Raw genomic sequence first — 15,032 nt, 5'->3', positions numbered from 1 at the left:
TGAGTTTGCACATTCTCCCCGTGTCGTTGTGGGTCTCACCCCCCCCCCCCTACAACTCAGGGTAGGTGGATTGGCCACGTTAAATTGCCCCTTCATTGGGAAAAAAAAAAGAATTGGTTTGGTTACAGCAATACCTCTGGAGCAGGAGGAAATTACAGGCATTCTTGGCAACATTACGGAGGCGAATTTCCTCAAGGAGATTTCCTGCTACAGCCGTCGCAACGTACGGAGATGTTTGCCAGAAACCCCTTTTATGAGCGGAAGAGGGCTTCCGCCAAACCTTCACCAAAACCTTGGGGGCGGAACTGCTGAAACCATGACGACGTTCCGCCATTGATTTTCAAGGAGAGAGAGAGAGAGAGAGCGCCACCTCTGGAGTCATTACAAATAGCAAGTGTTATCAATGGAGTCAGAGGTGACAAAAACGAGGGAGTCGTGCTGAACCATTATAAATTGCTGGTTAGGTCTCACTTGCAGGACTATGGGGATTGGTTTGAATTAGATAACGTTTTCAAAGAGTCAGCACTGACACATGGACCGAATGAACTCTTTCTGTGCGGAATGATCATTGATTGCACATTAGCCATTGATTTCAGCAACCTTGGTGCATGATTATATCAATAACTGAGGGATTTCAATGTAATTATGCATAGAATATTCTCACAACTCACAATATTTTATTAAGCTGAAAGAGTTTAGCAAAACTAACTTTCTTGTTGAAGTGATTGTTTTAATAGTGAACGTATAAGCTTGAAGAATTAAAGGGGGGGAAATGTTTAATCATCAGTAAAAATGATTTTATTTGAAACTGAGCAGAATCTTTCAAATGAACTTTACACCATTGTGTTTATAATAAAAAGGAGCTTTCTCCCTTACCATTAAAGGTTCTGCGACAGGATTTGCCATTCGCACTCAAGTGAAACCCTTCTTGACACTCACACATGTAGCTTCCGAGTGTGTTAACACATTGATGATCGCACAGCGTGCCATTATTGACGAAACACTCATCGATGTCTGTGGAGAACAGCAACAGGTACATGTTACTGGTGTAAAAGTAGGAAACACTCACCATCCCTAAAGCTATGAATGATTATCTGAGTCGAAATGATGTGTAATAAATTGAGGTACCCAATTATTTAGTTTTCCAATTAAGGGGCAATTTAGCATGGCCAATCCACCTAATCTGCACATCTTTTGGGTTGTGGGGGTGAAACCCACGCAGACAGGGGGAGAACGTCCAAACTCCACACGGACAGCGACCCAGGGCCGGGATTCAAAACCGGGTCCTCAGCGCCGCAGTCCCAGTTGCTAACCACTGCGCCACCGGCGTTTTCTGTTATGATGCTCGTTTGGAGAGCTGACGCTGGGCCAAATGGTCTCCTTCGGAGTCCCAACAATTCGAGCTCTCCTGCACTCTTCAAATTCTGGCATTTTGAGATTTTCGACGCTCCATTACTGGTGGCCATGCCTTCAGGTGCCTGTTGCCTGAGCCCTGATAGCCCGTCCTCAACATCTGCACCTCTCCAGCTCTCTCCACTAAGACGCTCCTTGAAAGCTGTCCCTTTGAGCAAGCTTTTGGTCACTTGTTCTGGTATCCCCTTACGTGGCGCTGTGTCAATTTTTGTCTGATTACAATTCTTTGATGTGCTGTGATGCATTTGACGACATTAGTAGCTCTATAACAATGTCTATCATTGTTAATGCCTTGGCAAGGATGTCTGGAAGGGATTATCAATGACACCACTTGCTCAGTTTAGTATATTAGGCATTATGCATTTTTACGCACCTTAACAGATAATTTACTTATGAGTAATATGAAGCACCAAAATAAAAATAATTAAAGACTGGGGCGGCACGGTGGCACAGTGCTTAGCACTGCTGCCTCAAGCGGCAGGGACCCGGGTTTAATTCCGGCCTTGGGTCACCGTCTGTGGGGAGATTGCACGTTCTCCCTGTGTCTGCGTGGGTTTCCTCCTGGTGCTCCGGTTTTCTCCCGCTGTCCAAAGGTGTGCAGGTGAGGTGGATTGACCATGTTAAATTGCCCCTTAGTGTCCAAAGGTGTGCAGGTTAATAATAATATAATAATTGGGGGACCCTACATAAACTGAATCTGACGAGGTTGGTGGAGCAAATGGAGGAGGATTTCAAAAGATGGGACATGTTACCGCTCTCGCTGGCGGGTAGAGTGCAGTCGGTCAAAATGGTGGTCCTTCCGAGGTTTCGGTTTGTGTTTCAGTGCCTTCCCATCGTGATCACTAAGGCCTTTTTTAAGAGAGTAGGCAGGAGTATTATGGGGTTTGTGTGGGCGAATAAGACCCCAAGAGTAAGGAGAGGGTTCCTGGAACGCAGTAGGGACCGAGGAGGGTTGGCGCTGCCAAACCTGGGGAGCTACTACTGGGCAGCAAATGTGGCAATGATCTGCAAGTGGGTTATGGAGGGAGAGGGGGCGGCATGGAAGAGGATGGAGATGGCGTCCTGTAAAGAAACGAGCCTGGGGGCGTTGGTGACGGCACCGCTGCCGCTCTCGCCGACAAAGTATACCACGAGCCTGGTGGTGGCCGCAACGCTAAGGATCTGGGGCCAGTGGAGACGGCACCGGGGTGCAATGGGAGCATCGGTGTGGTCCCCGATCAGGGGTAACCACCGGTTTGTCCCGGGGAAGATGGGCGGGGGGTTCCAGAGCTGGCATTGGGCGGGGATTGGAAGAATGGGGGACCTGTTCATCGACGGGACGTTTGCGAGCCTAGAGGCACTGGAGGAGAAGTTCGAGTTACCCCCGGGAAATGCCTTTAGATATATGCAGGTGAGGGGGCTTTTGTGAGGTGACAGGTGAGGGAATTTCCGTTGCTCCCGGCACAAGAAGTTCAAGATAGGGTGATCTCGGGTGTATGGGTCGGGGAGGGCAAGGTGTCGGAAATACACCAGGAGTTGAAAGAAGAGGGGGAAGCGCTGGTAGAAGAGTTGAAGGGTAAATGAGAGGAGGAGCTGGGGGAGGAGATCGAGGAAGGTCTGTGGGCTGATGCCCTAGGTAGGGTTAATTCCTCCTCCTCGTGTGCCAGGCTCAGCCTGATACAATTTAAGGTGGTCCACAGAGCGCACTTGACGGGGGCGAGGTTGAGTAGGTTCTTTGGGGTAGAGGACAGATGTGGAAGGTGCTCAGGGAGTTCGGCGAACCATGTCCATATGTTTTGGTCATGCCCGCCACTGGAGGGGTTCTGGAGAGGAGTGGCGGGAGCAATATCTCAGGTGGTGAAAGTCCGGGTCAAGCCAAGCTGGGGCTAGCAATATTTGGAGTAGTGGACAAACCGGGAGTGCAGGAGGCGAAAGAGGCCGGCATTCTGGCTTTTGCGTCCCTAGTAGCCCGGCGAAGGATCTTGCTAATGTGGAAGGAGGTGAAGCCCCCCAGCCTGGAGGCCTGGATAAATGATATGGCTGGGTTCATAAAGTTGGAGAGGATTAAGTTCGCCTTGAGAGGGTCTGTGCAGGGGTTCTACAGGCGGTGGCAACCGTTCCTAGACTATCTCGCGGAGCGTTAGAGGAAGGTCGGTCAGCAGCAGCAGCAACCTTGGCGGGGGGGGGGGGAGGCGGAGAAGAGGGGGGACTACCTGGGAGGGTGGATGAGCAAGAGATAACATGAAGGGTTGGGGAAACTGGCACGTACGGGTGAGGGCCAGTGTACAAAGCTGTGTAAATATATCATTTTGCCATGTATATATCTTGCTCTGCGCGATTTCTTGTTTTTCTTTGTTACGGAGGGGGGGGGGGGTTATTGTTTGTAAGGGAGAAAAATTGTGTTAAAAAACTTTAATAAATATATTTTTTAAAAATGTTTTAATTCCATAATGGGTCAATTACTCTTTGTATTAGCATATAGTCACTGCTAAATAATAGGTTTTCAATGAAAAGAGAAAGTGCTGGAAATACACCACCTTGAAACAGTTAAAATCTCAACTTTCATCAGATTTAACCGTTTTTAGACAGGTGCAGCGGCAGAGAAAAGTCGAGGGTGGCAAGTGTGGGTTGGGGGCTGGTAATGGAGAAAGTGAAATTGGAAAGATCTACGATAGGAGTTTAAAAATGAGCTCATGGGTTATGGGTGTCGTTGGCTACGCTGGCATTTTATGCCGGTCCCTAAATTTCCCTCGAGGAGGTGGTGGCGAGCCGCCCTCCTGAAGCACTGTAGGAACATCCACAGTGCTGTTAGGAAAAGGAGCTTCAGATTCCTGGGCCAGTGACAGGGAAGGCACAGCGACATAGTTCCAAGGCAGCATCATGTGTGGCTTGGTGGGTAACTTGGAGATGGCGGCATTCCCATGCACGTGCTGGCCTTGCCACTCTGAGTGGCAGAGGTTTCCCGTCAAAGGAGCTTTGGCGAGTAGCTGCCGTGCGTCTTGCAGATGGTACGCACTGCCAGTGTGGGGCAGGCAGGCAGGGATTATTAAATGCCAAAAGGGATGTTAGGGAAAGGCAAAAAGGAAATGATTTTCCCTGAAGGACAAATTTACTTTCTTTTCACCATTCAGCTCCATTAAGCTTCATTCATCTCTTACTCCGCATCTTTAAGACTTGACGAAAATCAAAGAAGTGGTTTTCGGAAGGCGCCCATTGTCTCAGCGGCAATTGATAACACATGTGAGCAAAACCTTCGGTTCATTTTCTCTTTTTCCTGATCCCTGTTCAAAAGTATTCCACAAATCAATATGGAACAAAGGTTACCGGGAACCGGTTTAGCTTGGTTTAGCGATGCAGTGCGAGGCCAGCAGCGTGGGTTCAATTCCTGGTTCAATAACCGGCTGAGGTTATTCAGGAAGGCCCTGCCTTCTCAACCTTGCCCCTCGCCTGAGGTGTGGTGATCCTCAGGTTAATTCACCACCAGTCAGCTCGCCCCCCTCAAAGGGGTAAGCAGCTTATGGTCATCTGGGACTATGGCGACTTTACTTATTATTTATTGTTTTATTTTATTTTTAATTTTTCCAATTAAGGGGCAATTTAGCGGACCAATCCACCTACCCTGCACATCTTTGGGTTGTGGGTATGAGACCCACGCAAACATGGGGAGAATGTGCAAACTCCACACAGACAGTGACCCGGGACCGGAATCGAACCTTGGACCTCAGCGCCATGAGGCAGCTGTGCTAACCACTGAACCATCGTGCCGCCAGACTTTACTTACTTTATGTAACAAAGGTGCATAAGCTGGGAGCATGGACCACAACATAATTCCACGTCAGCTGCATAATCTTCAGAAACCGTTTCGCATTGAAAATATGTTTCTGTTAATTAGACACAAAGTCTGTTTGATCAACTTTATTTTTAAAATTTAGAGTACCCAATTAATTTTTTCCAATTAAGGGGCAATTTAGCGTGGCCAATCCACCTATCCTGCAGATCTTTGGGTTGTGGGGGCGAAACCCATGCAAACACGGGGAGAATGTGCAAACTCCACACGGACAGTGACCCAGAGCCGGGATCGAACCTGGGACCTCGGTGCCGTGAGGCAACAGGGCTAACCCACTGCGCCACCGTGCTGCCCTGTTTGATCAACACTTAATTAATCGTTAATTAAACAGGTCATTGACACTTTGCAACAATCGCTAATTTGTTGATTACTATGTCTGCTGCTTGAACATTCATGTGGGGGAAAAAAAAAATCAGGCTTCTTAAGATGAAATGAAAAATGAAATGAAAATGAAAATCGCTTATTGTCACAAGTAGGCTTCAAATGAAGTTACTGTGAAAAGATATTCAGGAACATTTGAGTTTCACTCCTCAAAGTATCATTGCACTCTGAACAATAGGATTTGCATTTATTATAGATCAGATCTGTAGGAATTGGCATTGTCACGTTAATATCAATGACATATTGCTCATCACATTTTGGGGAGAAGTCCAGATACTATAAAGCAATGAAGGTGTCAAGGATTTTGCGTGATGAGGAAAGATTAAGGAAGATTTTATTTGGAAAAGCTGATTCAAACACATTGTTAGTTGTCATCATTGTATAATTATGATTATTAATTGGATATCAATTGTGTTGTAATTATATGTCGGTGAAAGGCATTAACTGAGGTTCCACTTAAGCATATAAAAAGAGGCACTTACTGAAACTGTGGTGTGTGGTTGGGTTAGGAGGTATATGCTTGTAATGTTTCATTCTGCAAATAAATGTAAGACTGAGTAAAAATTGGCTACAGTATCATCCTTCACCACCTGGCTTTTCAGAATTGAACTCCCATTGCTCACTGCCGCAACGTGTTTGAAAAGAAGCGGATCCTTGTCAAAATGTTTCACTGTTGCCGTAATATGAAAAGTTAGATGAAACAGTTCCCCCAAAGAATAATGGACAGGTTCAGTGAACTGACATCAAAATGGGTTGTGTAAAACAACTCCGGGGCAATTAGGTGTGTTTCGGGAATGACAAAGGATTGAACAAGATGGATGGGTAGCTGGGATTGCTTTGACGGAAGGAAGGGACACGGGTGAATGCAGTTCCTGATGCGTGTATTGTGCTACAGTCTGGCTTGCATTATCAGCATAGCTGGGCAGCATGGTGGCACAGTGGTTAGCAGTGGTTGGCACTGCTGCCTCACAGCGCCAGGCACCCGGGTTCATTTCTGATCTTGGGTGACTATGGAGTTTGCACTTTCTCCCCGTGTCTGCGTGGGTTTCCTCCGGGTGCTCCCGTTTCCTCCCACAGCCCAAAGATGTGCAGGTTAGGTGGATTGGCCATGCTAAATTGTCCCTTGGTATCCAAAAGGTTAGATGGGGTTACAGGGTCACGGGCCTAGGTATTTAAAGTGCCCAATTTTTTTTTAACCAATTCAGGGGCAATTTAGCATGGTCAATCCTGCACATCTTTGGGTTGTGGGGGTGAGATCCACATAGACACGGGGAGAATGTACAAACTCCACACGGGCAGTGACATGGGACCGGGATCGAACTGGGGTCCTCGGCACCGTGCAGCAACAGTGCTAACCCCTGCGCCACCGTGTCGCCCTATTTTTTAATTGTTATGGATTTTCTTTTCATGTTGCAGTTGTTTAGAACCTTAGTTAGGCCACACTTGGGAGTATAGTGTTCAATTCTGGTCGCCACACTACCAGAAGGATGTGGAGGCTTTAGAGAGGGTGCAGAAGAGATTTACCAGGATGTTGCCTGGTATGGAGGGCATTAGCTATGAGGAGCGGTTGAATAAACTCGGTTTGTTCTCACTGGAACGACGGAGGTTGAGGGACGACCTGATAGAGGTCTGCAAAATTATGAGGGACATAGACAGAGTGGATGGTCAGAGACTTTTTCCCAGGGTAGAGGGGTCAATTATTAGGGGGCATAGGTTTAATGTGCGAGGGGCAAGGTTTAGAGGAGATGTACGAGGCAAGTTTTTTTACACAGAGGGTAGTGGTGCCTGGAACTCGCTACCGGAGGAAGTAGTGGAAGCAGGGACGATAGTGACATTTAAGGGGCATCTTCACAAATACATGAATGGGATGGGAATAGAGGGATACGGACCCAGAAGTGGAGAAGATTTTAGTTTAGACGGGGCAGCATGGTCGGCGCAAGCTTGGAGGGCCGAAGGGCCTGTTCCTGTGCTGTACTTTTCTTTGTTCTTTGTTCTAAATTTAGAGTATTTTTTCAAATTAAGGGGCAATTTAGCGTGGCCAATCCACCTAACCTGCACATCTTTGGGTTGTGGGGGCGAAACCCACGCAAACACGGGGAGAAGGTGCAAACTCCACCTGGGATCGAACCTGGGACCGTGTTTTTGAGCTTCGTCTGAGACGAAAATTGGGGTCAATCCAATTTACCGCAAAGGCTATCGTAGCTGACCCCTAATAAGGTCCTGACCTATTGTTTACATCAATCCCATTTCCAGCAGGGGTCAGGAGCCCTGGCCAATTGCCCCCTGCCTGACACCAAGATGAATCCTAACACCCAGCACGTGGTCTCCAGCTGAAACCAGCAAACTGAAGAGACAGGTCAAACAATTAACACGTGACCTCCTTTGTCATTATGACTTGCCACTGATGTGCATTTGATAGATGTGATTTTTTCTCTCAAGGTAATGCAGGGATGACGCTAATTTCTGAGCGCGTGGGAACAATATTTACAGAATTTAAAATGTCTACCCCCTCGTGCTTTCAGCAGCATCCAGCTCCAACTGTTTAGCATGTGTGCTTTTCTCTGAGTCAACGCCCAGGCTGAAGCCAGCAAGCGCAGTGAGCAAAGGTCAGTTACCAGACTTTGGCGATCAAATATAGACCAATTGAACAAATGAACACAATTGCTACCACACTGCGCAGTGCATTTACCCACTGCACCGTTGGGCTTGCTTTAAGGGTTTGTCTGGGCCCAACACGTTAGGACAGATGTCACGGACTTAGAGAAGGTGCAAAGGAGATTTATGAATGTGACATCAAAGCTGTGGGACTTTGTGGAGAGATCGGAGGCACTGGGATTGTTCTCCTTAGAACAGAGAACATTAAGGGGAGATTTAATAGAGGTTCAAAAACATAAAGAGTTTTGCTCGTTTAAGAAGGCATCGTTTCCATTGGCAGAAAAATTGGCAACCAGAGGACACGGATTTAATTGATAGAAGGGTTGGGGTGACAGGAGGAGAATTCTTTTCATGCAATGAATTGTGTTCAGCAATGTACTGTCTGTCCATACGCAATGGTCCAAATGTACCGTGCAATTCTGTGATCATATGTTGCATTTAAAGTAATAAAAACAAGGTGGGATTGATCTCGTTGTTGAGGGTGGAGATCAGCACCTTGCAGATAGGTTGAAAGGTCTTACCTAAACAATAGGGGGTCTGATGGTTTCTGTGCCGCTCCCGGTCAAAGCGGTATCCGGGATAACAGGTACACACAACTCGCCCAAAGTTATCCGTGCACTGCTGCTCGCAAGGTGAGCCAGTGCAGACATCAGCATCTGGAGAGGAGGCAACAGGCCAAGTCAGCAATCAAAGCTCTCTGAACAGTCCCCCCAATGATTTGCCAACGAGGTTAGATTGTTCCAACGGGTTCCGATTTACCTCACCAACATTTGAGAGAGTTGCGTATAAGGTTGGGTGTACCTTGTGGTTAGAGTCGACTTTGGGTTTTTGAATGTGCCTGGATTGCAGAAGGAAAGCTGTGAGGTCCTGGGAATTAACTTATTTAGAATAGAAGATGGTTTAAAAAAAAAATTCCATCAAGATGTGTGGGCATCACTTGCAAGAACATCAGAACTAGGATCAGGAGTAGACCATCTGGCCCCTCGAGCCTGCTCCGCCATTCAATGAGAGCATGGCTGATCTATCTGTGGACTCAGCTCCACTTACCCGCCCGCTCACCATAACCTTTTATTCCTTTACCGTTCAAAAACCTGTGCCTTAAAAACATTTAGCGAGGTGGCCTCAACTGCTTCACTGGGCAGGGAATGCCACAGATTCACGTGGCCATCATTTGTTACCCATCTCTAATTGCCCTTTAACTGGGCTAATTCAATGGGCACTTAAGAGTCAATGGCATTGCTGTGGATCTGGAGTCAAAACAGGTAAGAACAGCAGAGCTCCTTCCTTAAACTGAGTGGCTTGTGGGGCAGCACGGTGGCGCAGTGGTTAGCACTGCTGTCTCACGGCGCCGAGGTTCCAGGTTCGATCCCGGCTCTGGGTCACTGTCTGTGTGGACATTGCCCATTCTCCCCGTGTTTGCGTGGGTTTCGCCCCCACAACCCAAAGATGTGCAGGGTAGGTGGATTGGCCACGCTAAATTGCCCCTTAATTGGAAAAAATGAATTGGGTACTCTGAATTTTTTTTAAAACTGAGCGGCTTGCTGGGCCATTGCAGAGGACAGACTTAGGAGTCTAGTGTAGGCCACGATGACAGATTTCGTCCCCAAAGGAGTCAGTGAATCAGACGTTTTTTTACGACAATTGCAGATAATTTCCTGGTCCCCATTACTGAGACTAACTTTCAATTCCAGATTTTTCTTAACTGAATTTAAATTCCACCAGCTGCCGTGGTGAAATTTCGACCCATGTCCCCAGAGCTTTAGCCCGGGCCTGTGGATGACTAGTTTGGAATATAAGAACATAAGAACTCGGAGCTGAAGTAGGCCATCCAGCCCATCGAGTCCACTCCACCATTCAATACCATCATGGCTGATCTCCTCTCAGCCTCAATTCCATTCTCCTGCCCGTTCTCCATAACCCTTCAACCCATCACTAATTGAAAATCTGTCCCGCTCCTTAAATTTACTCAGTGAATTCCACAGATCACTTTTGAGAGAAGCAATTTCTCCTCATCTCTGTTGTAAATTTGCTCCCCCTTATCCTAAAATTATGACCTCTCGTTCTAGATTGCCCCACAAGAGGAAGTGTCCAATCTATGTCTACTTTGTCAATGTCTTTTATCATTTCGCATACCTTAATTAGATCTCCTCTCATTCCTCTAAACTCAAGAGAGTATAGGCCGAAACCGCTCAATGTCTACGCAAAGGACAAGCCCAGCATCTCTGGAATCAATCTAATGAACCTCCTCTGAACTGCCTCTAATGCAACTACATCCTCCTCAAATAAAGGGACCAAAACTGTACTCAGTACTCCAGGTGCGATCTTACCAATGCCTTCTACAGTTGCAGCAACACTTCCCAACTTTTATACTCTATTCCTTTCGCCATGAAGGCAAAAATTCCAGAGTGGGACAGTCCACACTTAAACACTTCCAATCACTGGTCGATTAGCTTGAGCTGTGTGGAAATGAATTTCTCTCCAGTCAACCTTTCCTCGCAAGGCTCCACCGAAAGAAAGAAAGAACTTGCATTTATATAGCGCCTTTCCTGACCTCAGAACTATCCAGAGCTTCTGCAGACGATAAAGTTCTTTTGAAGTTGGTTACTGTTGTAAAGTAGAAAGTGCAGCCGCTAGTTTGCTCATAGCAAGATCAGAGAGCCAAGACTGTGTCAAATGACCAGGTAGTCCACTCTTTGTGTTGCTGGTGGAGGGATGAAATAGTAGCAGGAACTCAGCTGCCACCCTTCGAATTAGTCCCTGGTTTTACATCCACCTGTTAGGGTTGACTGGGCCTTGATTTATCATCTCACTGGAGACACAACGGTCCTGACAGAGCAGCACTCCCCCAGCGTCGCCCTCTAGTGCTCAGATCTCTGTCAGAACATTTTCACCTTCATGACTCAGAGGCGATAAGCCTCCATCCAAGCCACTACCGGCACTGGGAACACAGCCGAGGGTGTGGAGCCTCCCTCCACTAAGGAACACCAAGGGGGAATGTTAACTGAGATTGGGATTTGCACAGTGAATTCCCAAGTTAGAAGTCAAATGCAGTGGCATTGTAGCTGTTGGCGTGGAGCCAGTTTCTTTTTTAATTCCTTTGTGGATGGTGTACGTGCATAGGAACTCTGCCCCGTCATTCAGTCTTTCCCGAAGCATTCCTCCAGAGAGCGCAGCCGCCCCCTGAGTCTGATCCTTCTGCTAATTGGTAGGTCTATTCGGATCAAGTAGCGGGCAAACTGAGGCTAGATTGGAGGTTGGCGAGGAAAGTCAGCCAAACACTGCCGCATCCACCGACTCAGCTGGCATTCATCAGACACAAGCGAGTCGCCGTTTCGACCACTCCCATGGCTTACAAGCGTCAAGGTGCTAAGCGGGCCCTCGCACTCAGCGAGGCAGCCGGGTTGTTGGGATTTGCTAAAAAATAAAAGTTTACAGCTGGCACAGAAAGGATGGGATGGGATTATGTTTCATGCGACCGAGAAGGAAACAAGGCCCGGGGAGGGGGGGCAAAGATCAGTGGGTTAGCAGAGTTCACAATATGTCAACACTGACAAATACTTGCCTTCACCCTATTAACAGCGTTAACTCTTATATTATGCAATCAGTTAATCGCATGACAGGCTCTGGAAGACAGCTCGAGCTTTCACACGCTAATGTGCCTTCTGGCAGTGTACATGTCAATGGAATGCTTCCAATGTACTGCTGGAAATGAGGACACCCAGCTTACCAAGCAACATTTTCCATTCATGAACCGTCAGAAATTAGGTGCTGTTTGTACAGCCTCCTTGTCCTCACCTCTTCCCATCCTGCTTTTCCCTGGCTTTTCCTGCAACCTTTGGGCCGACTTGTTCACTCCATTCATTTCTCAAGGAAGGAGGGAGGGAGGGAGGGAGGAGTAGGCAGCCAAGAGTGGGGCTGAGGCAAGAGGACTTGGAATATAAAGCTGCTTTGAATCATAAAAGGATAAGTGTGCGCAGGGGGCCACTTGGCCGGTTACATCTGTGCTGGCTCTTTGGTGAAGCTTTACAGTTCATTCCGCTCCCCTGAACTTTTTCAATAAGATGCTTCACTTTTTTTTTAAATTTAGAGTACCCAATTCTTTTTTCCCAGGGCCAGGATCGAACCCGGGTCCTCGGCACCGTCAGGCAGCAGTGCTAACCACTGTGCCACCGTGCCACCCCTCAAGATGCTTCCCTTCACGAATTCATCCAATACTGTTTTCAATATTCTTATCAAACCCGCTTCCACATCTCCGCCCCTCATTTCAGGCAATGCATTCCAAATCGCAACGCCTCACTGTGTCAAAACAAAATGCGATTCCCCCTTTTGGTAGTCTCCTGAAATTGATTGTTGACTTTGCTACCACCTCTCCTTCTTTACTCTACCAAATGGTTTTGAACATTTCTATCAAATCTCTTTGACCCTCTCTGCACTCAGGAAAAGAAACTCAGCTTTAACAGTCTCTCTACATAAAGGCAAAAAGACCCTGGGAAAATCTACCAGTTCTACCTCACCCGTATTCACTCACCGCCACACACAACTCATTCAAATTAACGGGGAGAATGCCGTTACTTTTCTAACAATAAATTTAGAGTCTCCAATTCATTTTTTCCAATTAAGGGCGGCCAATCCACCTACCCTGCACATCTTTGGGTTGTGGGGGCGAAACTCACGCAGACACGGGGAGAATGTGCAAACTCCACACGGACAGTGACCCAGAGCCGGAAACGAACCCGGGACCCGGGACCTTGGCGCCGTGAGGGAGCAGTGCTAACCCACTGCGCCACCATGCTGCCAGAATGCCGTTACTTTTGACAAGTCTCCAATGAGGTGATTGTGGTGATAGGCCTGTAAATAATATTGCAGGTGGCTGGTGGTGCGACCTCCAGCCAGCAGGTGGTGGTACAGACCCACCACGCGGTCTCGAGACAGTAGTCATGTGACAAAGCACACAGATATAAGTGGGGGGGGGGGGGGGGCACACCCGGTGAGAAGACGCACAAGAGGACTGGTGTGCCTACGAGTAGTTCCAGGGGAGTACAAAGAAACTCCATGATAACTTGTTCTGTAACAGACCATTATCGTACCACGTGTGATTCAATAAAGATCCTGGTTTGGACAAGTCACAAGTTGTTTGGTATATTTTTTGCTGGACATCGAACACGGGTCACAACAGTAATGTCTTGTTCTGAGCTTGGAGAGCTTTGGGCTTACGTCGGACACTCAGCCACTTCCTCCTCTTTGTTTTCAGCCCCAAAAGCCTGATCTACTAGTTTTGCAACAGTAACAATAAATATTGTGTATAAAACTCCATTTGCCTTGCTTGCGTCTGAGACAGATTGTGCCGAGTACTCAGGAGCCTGTCTTGTCCTTTTTAAACAAAATATATTGTTCAAGGGACATGGGTTTCACTGGCTAGGCCAACATTCATTGGCCATCCCTAACTGGCCATCACACAATTGATGGGAATGAGGGTTTGGTCTGTCCAGTTGTCGGTCAATTGCATTTTGGTCCAACCCGCAGACTATCTGAAAGACGGTTGTAGACCACACTTTGAGAACCATTACTTTAGTCGATCATTTGTTCGGACTTGATGCAGATTTTTGTTCTCTACCTCATGCCTTGGCTCCAGGATCATACGTCACAAATTTAATAAGGCCGCTTCCACTTTTGCCGTTACTTTTGACAAGTCTCCAATGAGGTGATTGTGGTGATATGCCTGTAAATAATACAGAGTCCGCACCGAGCAAACTAAGAAACAAAGTTTTATTTAAACTAACGATATGAACACTACCCGCTAGACCCCTACTGGTTCCTCCCTGGTCAGTGCCTTACTACCCAACCTTATATACTCTAGTTGATTGAGATACCCTGCCCCTAGCGGGGGAGCTCGAACTCCGCAAGGAGCGCGGGGAAGACAAACATTCCCACTCCGTGGGTTCCGTGCGGGATATTAATTAATTTCCCATATTCAAGGGCGACACGTGGCGCAGTGGACAGCACTGGGACTGCGGCGCTGAGGACCCGGGTTCGAATCCCAGCCCTGGGCCACTGTCCGTGTGGTGTTTGCACATTCTCCCCATGTCTGCATGGGTTTCAACCCCACAACCCAAAGATGTGCAGGGTAGGTGGATTGGCCACGCTAAATTGCCCCTTAATTGGAAAAAAATATATAATTGGGTACTCTAAATGTATTTAAAATAAAACTTCCCATATTCAATTCGTCCCTGGCTACTTTCACAAAGTCCACATTCACCGTGCAAAGTGAATCTTCAATTCAAAAAACTAACTTGACAAATGTGCGGAACACATTCCTCAAAGACCAGAGAGATACTGCTGAATTAGAAACACAAATGGGAGAGAAGTGGAATTGATTGGCCTTGTAGGAGCTGGAGTGAAATCCTGTCAATGAATCTGTGGCCTCTGCCCTTGACCCAACATTTCACTGGATCATAAGTGAGTGAGCTGCAGGAAAAGTTCATAAATTATGTTACAAAGGACTAAAATTATTAAATACGACATGGTAAAGTTTTGTATTAACTACAATTCTAAATCAGGGGAACTCAGCAAATGGTTGTTGAAGAATGTAGCCTCAACTTTTAGGCCCATTCACTGATCCAAACAGCAACATTCCAGATGTCATCCTATCATTGAAAGTGACATCTTAAACTAAATTTCATACATTACACACACATTCATTGCATTTATTGAATATGTATGGATAATCGAGGGAGGCAGTGGCGTAGTGATATTGTCA

The 15,032-nt window shown here is 47.0% G+C and overlaps 1 protein-coding gene across 1 annotated transcript in view; it reads right to left on the bottom strand.

The window, feature by feature from the left end:
- Positions 1–15,032, bottom strand: part of LOC140404265 (collagen and calcium-binding EGF domain-containing protein 1-like) — a 224,022-nt gene that overhangs the window by 36,315 nt on the left and 172,675 nt on the right. The window contains exons 8-9 of the mRNA XM_072492598.1: positions 8,797–8,931; positions 877–1,014 (exon numbers count right to left, since the gene is read on the bottom strand). Of these exons, the coding sequence (XP_072348699.1) occupies positions 877–1,014; positions 8,797–8,931 (273 nt within the window). The remainder of the gene's footprint in view (positions 1–876; positions 1,015–8,796; positions 8,932–15,032) is intronic.

Source organism: Scyliorhinus torazame, chromosome 30, assembly GCF_047496885.1.
Source record: "Scyliorhinus torazame isolate Kashiwa2021f chromosome 30, sScyTor2.1, whole genome shotgun sequence".
NCBI classification, from domain to species: domain Eukaryota; kingdom Metazoa; phylum Chordata; class Chondrichthyes; order Carcharhiniformes; family Scyliorhinidae; genus Scyliorhinus; species Scyliorhinus torazame.
The sequence above is the reverse complement of the archived record's forward strand: the minus strand, read 5'-3'. Positions and strand labels throughout refer to the sequence as shown.